At 40.4% G+C, this 15,637-nt stretch overlaps 1 protein-coding gene across 1 annotated transcript in view; it reads right to left on the reverse strand.

The window, feature by feature from the left end:
- CHST9 (carbohydrate (N-acetylgalactosamine 4-0) sulfotransferase 9) overlaps positions 1-15,637 on the reverse strand; it is an 86,701-nt gene that overhangs the window by 13,950 nt on the left and 57,114 nt on the right. Inside the window, exon 2 of the mRNA XM_010574349.1 lies at positions 5,682-5,719. Within this exon, the coding sequence (XP_010572651.1) occupies positions 5,682-5,719 (38 nt within the window). The remainder of the gene's footprint in view (positions 1-5,681; positions 5,720-15,637) is intronic.

The following is a 15,637-nucleotide window of genomic DNA, read 5'->3' on the forward strand; positions in this document are numbered from 1 at the left end:
ATGCCTTCGTTGCCTTGGTCTTCAGTAGTCCCATGCCCCTGAGACCTATGGGGAAGTCTGGAGCAAGAAAGACTTCCCCTGGCAGAGGAGGATCAGATTAGGGAATATTTAAAGAAACTGGACATAAACAAGTCCATAGGACCTCATGGGGTGCACCCATGAGTGCTGAAGGGAGCTGGAGGATCTCACTGTGAGCCTATTCTTGATTATCTTTGAAAGGTCATGGTGATGGGGGAAGGTTCCTGAGGACTGGAAGAAAGCGAATGTCACTCCTATCTTCAGGGAGGGCTAGTAGGAGCATCAAGGAAACTACAGGCTGGTCAGCTTCACCTCAGTTCCTGGGAGCATGACAGAGCAGGGGATTATTCCTCCCCAGGTACATTGCACTTTGCTGAACTTCATGAGGTTCCCGTTTGTCCATTTCTCCTTGTTGAGGTCCCTCTGAATGGTGGCACACCCATCTGGTGTCTCAACTACTTCTCCCAGTTTTGTATCCTCTGACAACTTGCTAAGGGTACAATCTCTCCCATCATCCTGGTATGCAATGAAGAAGTTAAACAGTTATTTTATTCAGCTGTGACCCCTGGGGTACTCCACTGGTGACTGGACTCCAGCTGGACTTCGTGCTGCATAGATTTATGAAGGGGAAATCATGCCTGACCAGTCTGATAGCCCTGTACAATGAGATGACTGGCTCAGTGGGTGAGGGGAGAGTACTGGATGTTGTTTATCTCAAATTCAGTAAGGCTTTTGGCACTGTCTCCCATAAGGTCCTCATGAAGTACAGGCTAAATAAGCGTTCAGTGAGTTGGACTGCTTGAGCTTAAACGGTTGTGCACAAAATCCAGCTGGAGGCCAAACACTAGTGCCCCAGGGTCGATGGTGGGTCCAAAACTATCACATCTTCATTGCTGACCTGGATCATGGGGCAGAGGGTACCCTCACCAAGTCTGCAGACAATACAAAACTGGGAGGGGCAGCTGATACAGAGGGTTATGCTGCCATTCAGAGGGACCTCAACAGACTTGAGAAATAGGTAAACTGGAACTTCATGAAATTCAACAAAGGAGAACGCAAAGTCCTGCGCCTGGGGAAGAACAACCCCAGGCACCAGTACAGGTTGGGGGCTGGACAGCTGGAAAGCAGCTTCGTAGTAAAGGACCTGCAGGTCCCGGAGAACAAGCTGACTGTGAGCCAGCAATGTGCCCTCATGGCAAAAAAGGCCAACAGCCTCCTGGGCTACATTAGGCAGAGCATTTCCAGCAGATGAGGAGAGGTGATCCTTCACCTTTGCTCAGCCCTGGTGAGACACACTGGGAGTGCTGTGTCCTGTTCTGGGCTTCCCAGTACAGGGGATATGGGCATACTGGAATGAGTCCAGTGTATAAATGGACATGGACATAGATACACTGGAGTGAGTCCAGTGAAGGGCCACAAAGATATTTAAGGGATAGGAGCATATGACATACAAGCAGTGGCTGAAAGAGCTGGGACTGTTCAGCCTGGAGAAGAGAACGCTCAGGGGGATCTTATCAATGTATATAAATATCTGATGGGGGGAGGTGGGGGAGTAAAGAAGATGGAGCCAGACTCCTCTCAGTGATGTCCAGTGACAGGATGAGAAGCAGTGGGCACTAACTGAAACACAAAGAATTCCATCTAAATGTAAGAAAATACTTTTCTACTGTGTGAGTATCAAGCACTGGCACAGGTTGACCAGAGGCTGTGGAGTCTCCGTTCTTGGAGGTACTCAAAATCCATCTGGACATGATCCTGGGCAACCTGTCTAGCTGACCCTGCTTTGAGTAAGGGGGTTAGACTAGGTGAACTCCAGAGGTGCCTTCCAACCTCAACCATTATGTGATTTTATGAAGCACATGCAAGTGAAATAATAGTTGTTTGTTTAGTGGGCTAAATGCATTAGCTCTCTTGAAGATTTTCAAATTTTTTGGGGGGGAACAAAGTAAGTAAGACTGAGGAATATGACCCCAACCCGGGATAATAGGAGCAAGGGACATACCTATTAGATAACCTCAAAGTAGCAGCACTTGGAAGCTGGCATACATGGACTGAACTTTTCCTAGCTAGGTTACATGAGAGGATGAAGGGGAGAGAGGAGAGTACTAAAGTAAACTACAGCAGTGCACAAGGAAAACCAAGGAGTTTGGACTGAACTGTGAAGTTTTTGCTCATATTAATATAGGTTTATTACACCATGTGTGTACCTGAAGCATCCTTCAGGTCACAAGCCATTCCCCAACACCCTCTTTGCAACAAACTTACACTGTCATTTAATAGAGCTTTGAGTTTTCTTTCACCTCTTTACTTTGGCAGAAAGTGTATACATACTGCCAGTACATCAGAGCTGCAGTTATCCCTGGTCCAAGCCTAGCTCTAGCAAGTATACTGCTTCATAACAGTCCTTTCTGTGTTCCTGTTTCCCCAACCCCATGTGCTGAAAGGGAAATCTCCCTGACAGAGATGTTAGAAGACTAAGAGATGGATATGCCACTGCAAGACAGTCTGCCTTGAGGAAAGAGCCCCTCAGGGACAGAACAGCGGGACAGCTATTGTGGAGCACTCTCACCAGCCTCCTGACCCAACCTGCAGCTTCACTGCAGAAGGGACAGGCACAAGTTTGAGCTCAAACACAGCTGGGAGTTTAACCCAAAAGTCTGACTGTGCAAACAACTTCAGCTTCTAAACGCAAGTACGCATAATCTCGTTAGTCCTTCAGAGCGTCTGAGAGGTACTGGGCAAAACCACATGTAGGAGTATACATTAAGACCACAACAAGAGACAAATCTGAGTGGTAAGGATGAAACATAAAGGATTGCCTTAAGACACATTTTGACTGGCAGTCTGCAATGTGTTTTTTAGCCAAGACTGTTACACAGTTAGAAGCACAAGGTTTGTTCTTGTTTCCTTGCATTTCCCTTAGCAGTAGTTAACATGCTACAGCTAATCAGGCTGTACATTGGTGCCAGGATTTACCCTGAAGTTGCAAAGGTGGTTAAAAACAGGTATTGAAAAGCAGTTCACATTTCTGGATGTCTCTGCTCAAGCAGAGTGGTAGATGGCCACTGCTGTTAAATGAACATGCATACCTATACACATAAATGACAAAAAAGGTGCTTTAAGAAAACCAGCAAATGCCTTGTGATCAAAGGGAACAAGAGCCAGTGAAGATGATAACTGTAGTCAAAGGTTTCTGGAAGTAGATACTACCTTCATGTTTTATCTATGTCATATTTTGCCAAACTTTGCTTAGGCTTTAGAAAGAGCTAAGAATCCCACAGAAACAACCGTGGTCTTCACGATGCGAGAGGTCCCAGATACCCACAAATAGTGAGGGGTTTACCTAGCAGGAGATCACTAGGACAGCAGCTTTATCATTTCCCCATCCTCTCTCTGTTTCAGTCACCTCTCAACAAGACACTTCCTGCTATTTGCTCCTTTGCACTCCTGCTCCTGTCAAGTTGTAACATCATTCATCTTCTGCATAGCCACTTCTCCCTCACTTAGATTTCTGGCAGCCAGTTTAACTCAGTGTTGTTGCACTGACTTGAACGGGACTACAGGATCTTCAGCCAGACAAGTATCTTATCCTGCATATAAAATTTCAAGTTCAGTATTGAAAATAAACTGAATCCTTCTATGGGAGATACTCCATAAGGATCAACCCCACTTCTAATCTTTTTATTGAAGTAATATTACTACAAATCAAATATGCAGTGCCTCTGCTATTGTGGCCTAAATTATAGACTTGAAAATTAAATTGATTTCTAATTTGAAACATTCTCCCATTTCTTGGAAGTCCAAAGGAAGTTTGTATGGAATGGGGCATCATCAGCTTCACTAGTATCCATTTGAAAGTGAATGTCTACCATTTGTCCCCAAAGCAACTTTTTACAGCTTTATTTAGACACACTCTCCACATATCAAGACAATGCAATTTTCCTGCAAAATTAGATGTTCTTAAGTTAACTGCAGAGAGACAGAACAGGTGAGTAATTTGAGGAGGGGAAAGCAGTGGCATGCAGGAAAAGACCAAGACTGGATACAGGAAACACGGCACCTAATCCACCTTTTGCAACTGTGACAAATGTCCTTTTTATCGCAATACACTTTTCCTCAGAAAAGGGCAATGTCATCCACAGAGCTGATTTTGTCACACAGAGAATGTGCAGAATTAGGTCTCCAATCAGCCATTCACAGCCCTATCAATGCAGCCTCAAGTTGTGTTTTAAAAATACAACTGCCCCCTCTTCTGGTCAATAAGGACTCCCAAAAGTGGTTTTGGGAGACATTTCAGGCTAATTTTAAAATGCAGTTTAGTTGATAAAAGTTAATTAGACTTGGTTTAGGATATAAACTCTCAGTCAAAGCACAGAACTTCCATTAAGTTTCAAAATATTTCTACACTTACTTAGAAAAAGTGAAGATTTTCTTTTGCTTATGTAATAACATATTCTTGGTGAAGTATATTCACCCATCAATTTCTCAAGATAACAGAAAGGTTGTAACACTCTGGATATTATTTGCTGCCACAGGACCAGGCTTCCCATAAGCTTCCAGATGCACACGGGCTTACTCTGTCAGGAGCAGTGCCAGCTCAGGCCACTGGAAGTGACGCATTGACATCCGTGCCATGCTCTGCCATGGCAGGGGAAATGCTGTTCGACCCAAACCAGGCTGCCTTAGGTGGTCAGTCACCTGGCAGGTTAGTCCTCCATCTAGATGATCAATTCACAGATAACAGTGATGTAATGATGCCAATGCCTCAATTTATAGCTTGGAAGGAAGACTACTTAAGGGAGGGTAACTGGTGGAATACAAATATTTTAATGACTGCTTTTTAAGTGACTTTTCAGAATAAATCTCACGATCAAACCAGATACCCATTTATATGTCATCTGGATAACAGCATTCAGTAAGAGGACAAGAAGCCAAGAATGAGAAGCAGCATGATGCTTCTGTACAAATCAGGTCCTTTCAATCTGGAAGAGCATGTAATTTAGGAAAGCAAACTCTGGGTTTCCTCCTCTCTTTCTGGTTAGGGGAAAATTATTTTCAGTACAGTTCCTATCTCCTTTTCCTGATGCTGAAATGCTAAATGGCAATATATAAAGGGTTTTTTTCTAAATAATTGCTCCTAATTGATACAGTAATAAAGACAAGACACCAAATGCCTGCACAAGCAATGTCACAGTTTAGTGAAGCCTCAATGAAAATTCATGGCAGAAATGAAAACCTAAACAACATGGAAAGCCACCGCTTACATGTCCTGTGCACGTATTTTGTATTGATGGTTTTCTGTTGTTTCAAAGGAATACTAGCAAACAGGAGAAATACTACTATTTAAAAAAAAAATAAAAAAATTCTATGCTACAAAATTTGATATCAATGAACAAATTACCTCTAGGCTTTGTCCTCACCATCAACACATTGAGAAGGAGATGAACTAAATTGCTTAAATGGCAAATCTTAGGTTTAAATCAAAATGATGGCTAGTCTTGTGAGTTCAACACATCTGCAGAGCCAGGCAGTTGTCTGATATGTGGTCCTTAGCACACGTATATAGTTAATATTAGCCTGTCCCATGAAGTTCTCCCCTTTAATTGCTACAATTCTTCTACATGAAAAATTCAGTAACAAAAAGTATGAAAGTGTCAAAATACCTGATTAATAATCTGTTGTTGCAATTTTTCTCCAGACTCTGAAAGAGAAAGGAAATAATTAGTTTGTACATATTTTAATGAATATGATCATGTACATACAGAACAAAAACCTGTTAATTCAAAAAAAAGTAATCAAACCTTATAATTAAGAAACGGAATTTAACAGGTACAAATGACTTGAAACTTCAAAATGGAAATCCACCTAAAGTAAAAGAAACACAAGACTCTCTTAATCCAGATTTGATAAAAAGAAGATTGAGATAGGTAGCCAATCTTGCTAACCTGGAACCCCACAAGAAATTACGATATTCAAAGTGAAGACAACAAATTTCAAATATGTGCTATGAGGCATTTTAATGTAGTGATACGTAGTGCTGCCCTGTGTACACGCCCGAGAGACTGGTAGCATCCAGCTCATGATTTGACCATTGGAGGAGAAAGGCAGCTTCTGCCATTACCCTAAAATAAAATTACATGCCTGTGTCAAGACTGAGGTTAGGCACCAGCTGGCTCAAGGGAGAAATTCTATCCTGATAATATCCACAAAGTGGCAAGTTGAATTATGGTCTTGCTTCCTTATTCTGGCTGCCTTCTGCAAGGTCCTTCAGTGTGCTCCTGAAGACATGATCAAAGCCTAGACAGAATATTGCTTTTCTACAGCCATCTGGGATCCCAGCAGCAATGACACCTCAAACCTATTCTTTCCTTTTAGATCAAAAGGGACAGTAATTTTGCCTCATTTACTGTTCCTATGCGCTAGTTGTCAAAAGGGCAGCTGGTATCAATTACCATCCCTTTGCTACTGGAGACCATCCACATGTATTGGGGAAAGTCAGGAATTTCACACTTACCCAGAGGTTTTTTTTAAGTAATAATGATAGGACACTGTTTGCGACCTGTCAGTATCACTATTAACTCTAGGGGAACCCGCCTAGCATGGATGGCTGCCACCTCCAGCACTGGAAATGATACTCCATTTCAACAGTATTTTTTCATTCTGATATGTGTGGCACAAGAGAGAATTTTTAAAAGGAGATGAAAATATTTTGAGTGTTAAAATACAGTATAAAGACTCTATTAACTAAAGGAAAATAATCTTCCCTATTTGTCCCTGAGAATACTCCTCAATGAAAGCATTATAGACAATTCAGATAAAGATAATCACTTTAGGCTGTATTATAAGATTGTCTCTTATGGTAATTATTTCCTGCATGCTTGTGTTGTGTTTTTATTTGCTAAATATAAAAATTATGCTTTTTTGGCTATACCCCCCCTGCCCCAACTATCATTTAGGGGAGACTTCTCAAAATGTATTCCCTTGTTCACTGAGTTCATCTTTGGGAGAATAGAATTTATTCTTGTAACTAATATTTTAACCAAATAGATTGTTGGTAATAGAAGATTAAAGGAGTATGTGTTTTTAGCATTCTCTAATGATATACAAGTTGCTAGGAAAGCAGAGTGTTTGAAATCTCTGGTTAGATCAACACTATTTTGCTCAAAGGTTTGTGGACTTTGAATACTGATGCTTTCCTGTTTCCCAGTACATTTGTTTTTAGGCTATTTTGATTCACTTTAAAGGAATTTTAATAACTTTCTGTTGACAGCATGGACAGCTGGTCTTGAGAATTAGTGAAAATTCACTTGCTGACTGAGGAAGGAAGTGACATCAATGAGTTTCTAAAGTCAGCCCCAGGGGAAAAGTGCGCTCCGCCAGAGTAGCCTTTCATGCCATTGTATTTCCAGTGATGCCTCAAGATGCAAATTGCATTATCAATCAAACTTGTGGTTTCTACCTCAGACAAATATGAAAATGAACAGAAAGACTGGGAAAGACCTTTGTGGCCATTCCTGACAATGCTAAGGAAGAGGTGAAGAAGAATTTATGGTAGTTCTTTCGTTGTTCACTCTTAGTTCTTACTTTTGGCAATTTAAATACTACAGTATCAAGGAAAAGGCAGTTGCAGAAGTAGCCTGTATGATATACCAGTAATGATGACATGGGTTAAACAGGACAGAGATTCACTAGGCTGTTAAGGATAGATCAAATTCAAGGTCACCAGCAAATTGAATAATGTGTTCTCCATTTATTCCCTAGAAGATCTTTGTCCTCATCACAGAACAACTACGTGAATTTGGCATAGTCGGCAGTTGTGCTTAGAAGAGACCAAGGTCTGTAATAACAGAAATGCTGTAAATTAGGGTGGAAATACATTGGCACCATTATACGGGGAAGCCTGCAAAGTCCTGGTGTGTGCTGCACTTTTGTTTTAGGAGAAAAGCTACAAAAAGCAGTGAAAAAACATGAAAAACACCTACAGCACTGAAAGGGGGTTCAGTTTCCAGCTGATGGTTAACAGTAAGGCAGTAGACGGCTTTGTCACTGAAAGTAGCCAGAATTTTGTCCTGCTTTAAAAAAAAAAAAAGAAAAAATTCCCCAGAATTCTCTTACAATGACTAGCACTAATTTCTGTTTTATTCATGGCACCCTCAATTTTGAGAAGGATGTTTCTGTTTAGGTGCCTTGTGATCACTTGTGGTGACCATCAGCATTCACTAGAGGGATTCAAGAGGCTCCACTAGAGAGAGTGCTCCAAATTCAAAGGACAGGAGGCAATGGGACACTGATAAAACCAGAACTGTCAGAACATGTCAGCCAGTCCCACCAGCAATACCTGCATTCGTCTCACGAAATGCAGGTAATTCTTGAGACTTGACAGAAGTTTCATTACCGGTAGAGCTACACATGCTAAATTCAAAATTTATGACAGTTTTTTCCAGAGCCACTGCAATGAGGTAGCAGCTTATGCAAGATGAATGGATGCATGAACATCAAACTAACTGGGAAATTTACTGCCATCTGGAAATTTATATGGAAGCTGCCCAGCAGGTAGCCAGTGTAGTCCAAGAGACACATCTTCTGCAACTCAGACTGCACACGGATGGCTTGCTCTTCTCCTATATTTCTCCTGAAACTTCTTTTTTTTACCTGTCATCTGGCAAACTGTTCCTAAATGGGCTCAATAGTGCCATCTGACCAGCCTTGAAAACAAGCAAATCAAAAGGGCTTAATCATAGACAACTGCACTTCACTGATACTTTGGGTCAAAAGATGTATTTACCAATACAAACTACAATTCTTACTTGCTGAGGCTCTGCCCTCCTGCCGCTCTAACTGAGGCTAAACTGGTGCAACTGGATTCCAAGGACGGTTTTGCATCGGGACTGGAGAAACAGACCTCCCCAATTAATTTTTTGGTGATTTTCTTTTGTCTTTCCAGTTGCAAAAAGTGTAATGGATGGTTGGAAGGTTGAGATAAATGGCCTTCTTCGGTTGACCTCAAGCTATATCACTTTAGAAAAAAAAAACTGCAGCAAACATTCTTGAAAAGATTTCTCTGTATTTTCATACTCTAATTAGTATACCAATTCCTGTTTCCAGGGCAAGTTGGGGTTTTAATTTATTTTTTTTTTTTTGCTTGCTTGTTCTTATTATAAGGAAGATTACCTTACTGAGAGGAACAATGTATGTTTTCTAATGTAACTGACCATTGCAAGACACGAGAGCGTGCCATAATTGATGCTGTCACGAGGAACTGCAACACTGACTCCTCAGCCTTACACACACAACCTACACAGAGAACAACACGTAATTATGCATACTATGCCCTGCTTACCTCCGTACAAAGGAATGTGATATTTGTGCAGGTTTACAGATTAATCTGCTGTAATTCCTTTTAATGTTAAACTACTTCCAGCTCAAATATAATTAAGATCACCAGGTACAAAAGATTCAGATTTGAAATATGAGTACACTCCAACAGAACAAATAACAGCTTGATGCTGTTTCTTATGTTCAAATAGTTGGATACATTAAGGATTTTGACAGCATGTTTGTTCCCTAAGTATGTAGCAGAAGAAAAAAAAGATTTCATTTCAAAAGGCAAAACACTACTACTGCATTTAATTAGTGTAAAATCCCTTAAATACACAGATCTGCCAATTTTTGTGACGTGACTGCTACAAGTCCTAGCAACAAAGGATTTCTTTTTTTCTTTTTTTTCCCTCCCAAAAATCAAATCCCAATTTATACTTTAAGCAACCGTCATCAACATCAATAAAATGAAGGCTTTGGAATAAAAAGTTTTTTTCCTTAAGTCTTTCAGATAATCCTACTACTATTTGTGGCATGACAGCAAGGCAGGGGACAAACAGATATTCTGGGTCTGTCTCCCTGTTCCCAAGTATCTGAGGGTTTCCAAGCAGACTGAGAAAATTGGGGAGAATCCCAGGAGGTATAGGGGACCCTCAGCCTTGCTCTGAAACAGCCATATTCAGTTAACTGCACGTGGGAATGGCACTAATAAGAAACCAGTTTTGAAAAGGGAATTCAATATTCTAATACCAGTTTAATTTTGTTTTTTCCAGTTTGTGACAGAAACAAACAGCTGTGGATTTTACTTTATTTTTATAGACCTAAATAAACTCATATGCAACCTATTTGGTATGATCCACCCCACTTTCATTACTGGCTTCCTAATCTACCAGAGCACATTCTGAGAAGTGAAAGGAAACCAAAGCACTCGTTCATGACAAAATTCTGCAGCAATTTCCCATGGCACCAGAGCCTGAGGAAGAAACACTCAGATTTGTTTTTCAGACTTACAATGGAGAAGGTGTGACACTAACAGATTACCTTCTGTGAAAGCCTGTAACTTGGCACACAAAGATTAAAATATTTAGGACAGAACATACATTTCCTATAAATTATCCGCAGAATCTCCGAGATCTGTAAGCAACACAGCTCCTGCAGATACGCACAGCATTTCCTCCTTCTTCTAAGAAGGAATTCGGAAAACTGAAACTGCTCATTTATAGCATTGCCTTCAAAATCTAGTTTAGCTTACTTTTGCACCTCTGTCATAATTATGCAACTGAATATGATTACAGTGGCCTACAATGTATTAATCACATCTTCGCGGTATTGCATAATCCTTCTCAGTTGTCACAACGCCAACTCGTAAGTTGCCCTGGCAGTAGGAAACATAAAAAGAAAACCAAGTTGATACTGATTGAAGCAAATGAAGGAAAGTTGGCCATCTCAAAACACTGAAAATCTCACAGCATTCCAAGGTCTCCCTAGCTAATTTTTTGTGATTACTCTTGATATGAAAACAGACCTTTAATTGTCAGTCTCTAATAGCAATGCAGAACTGTTCCCTGGGAGGTTCAAAGGACCCTGGGAAACTAAACATTTATGAAAGCTCAGAGTAGCCCAATCTCTTGTGTTGATTACCATGCACCATTCGGTTTCCACCTAACAAAGTCGTAACATGAAGAGACCCCAAAGGAAAAAAAAAAATTGGACTGACAAAGAAACATTAATCTTAATAGGACTGAGGGCCCTCATTCATTAATTCTGTTGTGCATAAAAAGGAGGTGGGGGTGTAACTCAAATTCATTCCTGGACCAAATCCTGCATTGACTAACATTGTGTAACTGTACTCATGGCAAGGAGATGTTAGGATATAAATTAATTAAAAATTTGAAGTTTTACCTGTCCTCTGCCTTATCAGCATTGATAAGTATTTTCAAATGAGACAGAATTGCCAGGATGCCCACTAACAGAGTTAGTAGGCAGGCTTGTTTGCCAGTTTTCTTCTAGAAGGTTGTGCTTTATATATCTGGGAAAAGGGAAAGCAAAAATTTGTCACCGTTTTCCTTTAAGGATGTAAGATTTGAGATAATGGAAACATGCCAGACAGCATATTTGGTTTTAACATCAACACAATATTGATATGGTTTGGACGGTTTCCAGTTGAACATCGTGTATATTTTCAATGCCTATTTGGCATTCATCCTGTATCTAACAACAAGAATAGTTTGTTTCAATTTTGCTTTACAGCTCACTATGCAACCGCTTTGAATGCTTTTTCCTTTTATTCAACTACTTCACGACTTTTTCAGATTCCTGCTTTCTTAAGGAACTGAATGGAGCAAATCGTGGATTCCTACTCATCTGCAATTAGGCAGGCAAAGATCAGTTAATTATGGCTTAGCAGATGCATTTCCTCAAACTCTATCACAATGTGATCCAAATCCTCAGGTAGAAACTGCCTCAGTTCTCACACTGCAAGGGCCATTGCTTTTTCATTTGAAATCACATAGACCACCAGCCTCCACTTTCATGTTGCTAGTTATGTATTGTGCTTTATGGTGCTTTATATTATGATTGTCTAGAGGATAGGTCACATAATCTGTTAAAATGCCTTTTTGACTACGCTCCAGTGTCAAGCTCAATTGCTTATGCAGTTATCTTCCACAAAATAGGTTTCTGGGCTTTGACACAAAAGAGGATGTTCCACCCATCAGCTGGTCCACTGCAGTTTCCTGTATCAAGGTCCTTAGTATGTGTTAAATGAGGGATGGTTGACCCTGATTTTTTTCTGCTGAAGGAAAACTATCTGACATTTACTCTAAGAACAGCACAGTAAGAGCTGTCATGATGGAAAAGACCAAGGAGAGCAACTGGAGCTTGAATCTACATACTCAGACCCCACACAGAAATAAAGCCGTGGACATTCAGCTATCTCTTTAATACACCCTGTTATGGTCTTAGGCAGCTGAAGCTTTGCATCACACTCACAGTAGGGCCAAAACATTGCAGTAGTTTGGCTTTGATTTTGGTTCCTGCTTGGTTTCTGCCGTATTAAGAACATATGGTTGCCCCCACCCAGACAAGGAATGTGACTGCAGTTAAAATTTGCAGTCAGATTAACCATGTTGAGGCAAAGCCACATGGAGTCACGACCATCCAATGTGGCATATCCTAAAGAAGGTCAGCTGTTCGTTTTTCACTTGCAGTGAAGATGAGTTGATATCCAGCTCTGAAGCACGCTATCCCCATATAATCTTAATTAGAAAACCCTGGAAATGGCATATGAAGGCACCAGTAACCAATGGGAAGCAGCATACAAGCTCCGACAGGGTTATGCCCACAGAAGCTTATTTTGACTCACCTGCTAGGAGAACTGCACCACAAACAGCTGAGCTACAAAGCTTCTCTGGTGTGAATCAGAAGCAGTGGTGTGTGCAAGACGAGTATGCAGCAAGCCCAAACAGGGGTGGAAAAATCCAGTTTCTTGGCACTAATTACAAAGTAGAGTCCCACAGCAAAGTCTCCATGGGAAGCCTTAGTCTACAGTTTCTGTATTTCAGAAATAAAAAGGAGATGAATTGTCTATACAACATAAGGCCAGGAAGTGACCAGTGGTGATGAGTGCAAATATTCTTTCAATTTACTACTCATTCTGAGTTATGCCTACATAAATAAACTGTACGTGTTTGAATCTGCCATGTTTCTTTGTTTAAGGTCTAAATGTGCCACTCTAAGGCATGCTCTTATTACACTGGCCTCAAATAACTTCTCTGGAATTACTCCATTTGGAAGTAAAATAATCCCCAATGAGAATGTGACACTTACAGAAAGACACTACTCACGTTTACGAGGAAGATTACATGCAGGAGAATCTGGAATTAATCCACTAGTAAAGAACAGAGGGGAAAAGAAAAAGGTAAAATATGATCCCTTTGAAACAGAACTTTAACACCTGGAAAACTCAAAAAATTCTCTAAACAGGCTAATTCCATAGTGAAGGAAAAATAGAAGGAGAAAGGCAAAGAGAAACAACGCTAGGACATAACCTTTCCTAATGCATGGCTCTGAATTAAGATTGGTCAGATACAAAACAAAAACCTACAGCAATCAGTTGCTGTAGGGAGTACAAATTTATCTACATTTTGTGTAACTAGAGCATGACCTTTCGCGACCAACTCTTGTGCTTGAATTCAGCTGTAGTTATTGGAAGTCATTTGTAAAAGGTCATCCATGACTGAGAATATAATATGAATCCAAGATGCACAAGGGTTCAGGTTTGTGCTACTCAAAAGAAATTGGGGAGAGAGAAGAAGGGTAGGAAGCCCAACCACTGCTACAGATTCAGTTCTTAAACGGATTTGGATAGTTTGACAAGAGTATTGAATCTAAATTTCCGATATGCGAATGTGAATTATTAGAGAATACACAGTTTTTATGTTTGTCATTGATGATTACGTTACTGAAATGTTACCAAAGGAGGTTATATTACCAAGTAAGGCTACTTATTTGCTTATTGCAATTTGAGTCAATTTTTGATGTCAAGAGCACTGTAAAACCTCTTCTTCCCACTGTTTCTCCATTCTAAGAAAAGATTATGGACACTCAGTTTTTATTGTTATAAAGAAACAAAGTTCTTGGGTAAACATACTTTATAGCCCTATTAAACATCTATACCTGACTTTCTGCATACACAGGTGTAGTACTGTTTGGTTTGGGTTTTTTTTGTTTTTTGTTTTTTTTTTCCAAAACAGTACTAAATTGGTGATATTTTAAGGAACTCCTTACAAGAGCCTATAATGATGCACAACCAACCCTCAACAAGAGAAGTTCAAGAGACATACAAAAACTTTTTAGTCATGTTCTCTGGAAGTGTTCCTTGAACATCAGAAAACTCAAACTGTATTCTCGATACTGACAAGGTAGTTGACTAGGAAAAAAAAGGATACAATAATTTATGGGTAGACGTAAAAGAAAATTCATGTAAGAGAGAACTGATAGTAGTTATTTACTCAAGATCTTGTGAGACCACCTCCCCAAAAACCCAAAACTAACTCTGAAGGCCAGTCTGTAAAGGATTCACCACAACTATATGAGAACACATTTAAGCTTTTGCAAAAAAAAAAAAATATTCTTGTATGCTTAATGTCTTTAAAGCCAAACCTGCAGCTTAAGCTTTTAATCTGCCCTACCACTAACTTCAGCCAGCTGAATAACAACTGAGTGTATATTGCACATACTGTGGCTAATTGCAACTGTCTCCTTTGCTGCAGGTGCAGCACCCTGATGCTCCAAGCTTCACAAACAGCACCGTACTCTGCTTTGGCAGGAGCCTTTTGCTTACTTTAGAAATGCCCGTCGTGCCTCCCTCTGTGTGCCATCCTTGCTACGCCAACTTGGATATTGGCGGTGCTCAAAAGTGGAAAGCGGCAGGGGTGATGAAGCAAGTTCAGTTGGAGAAATCATTGTGAGAACTGAACTCACATACATCACTGAAAACATGGTTAAATGTTTCCTTTTAATTAAACAGAGACTGAAAATAACAGCAGTGAGGTGGTATGCAGTACCCAGAATCTGCAAAGTACCCCAACACCGAAGCATAAATGATGCACTGTATCAATTTGATCACTTGGGCAGAGTCTAAGCAGGCTCAGGTAGAGCGCACCTTTTTCATGCACAGAGGGTAAATTGTCAAATGGGCTTTAAAGCCACACCTGCAGGTTTTGGACACACAAGCATTTTCTGCCCACAAAATATACTGCTGCTGCTTGCAAAGGACCATACGTACATACCAAAAGCTGGTACCTAGGTATTTGCATCCCTAAAATCCGCAGGTGCAGTTTTATGGAGACCTACGAGAAGAACGTGACCATATAGCACACAACTACTATTTACATAGCAGCCTTCAGACAACAAGCTAAGTAATCTTTCTGTAGGATGTGCCATGCCAAGAGCAGCAAGGGGAAGTAGAATTTAGAGCTGAAATTGCAGCCATGTTCATGACTGGCAGACTGATTTAAGAGACAAGTCTACCCAGTCCCAGTTTGCAAACCATGGGTGTGTACTAATACTGGTAGTGATCACGATACCCCACACTGAGGGTGAGCTTAATGTGTCTTCTGCAAAGGTGAAAAAGGAATTCTGAGAGAGTCCTTAGCACCAAGTGATTTGAAATATTTTTTAATCACTGAAAAACCCCACCTTGTTTATTCTTCCCCAGTAAACTGTATTCTTTTCCAGGCATTAAAAATTAATCCTGTGTGCCTGACGTGAATCAGCATGTGAATTACTGACCAAGTTA

Source organism: Haliaeetus leucocephalus, unplaced genomic scaffold (assembly GCF_000737465.1).
Source record: "Haliaeetus leucocephalus isolate CR32 unplaced genomic scaffold, Haliaeetus_leucocephalus-4.0 Scaffold428, whole genome shotgun sequence".
NCBI classification, from domain to species: Eukaryota; Metazoa; Chordata; class Aves; order Accipitriformes; family Accipitridae; genus Haliaeetus; species Haliaeetus leucocephalus.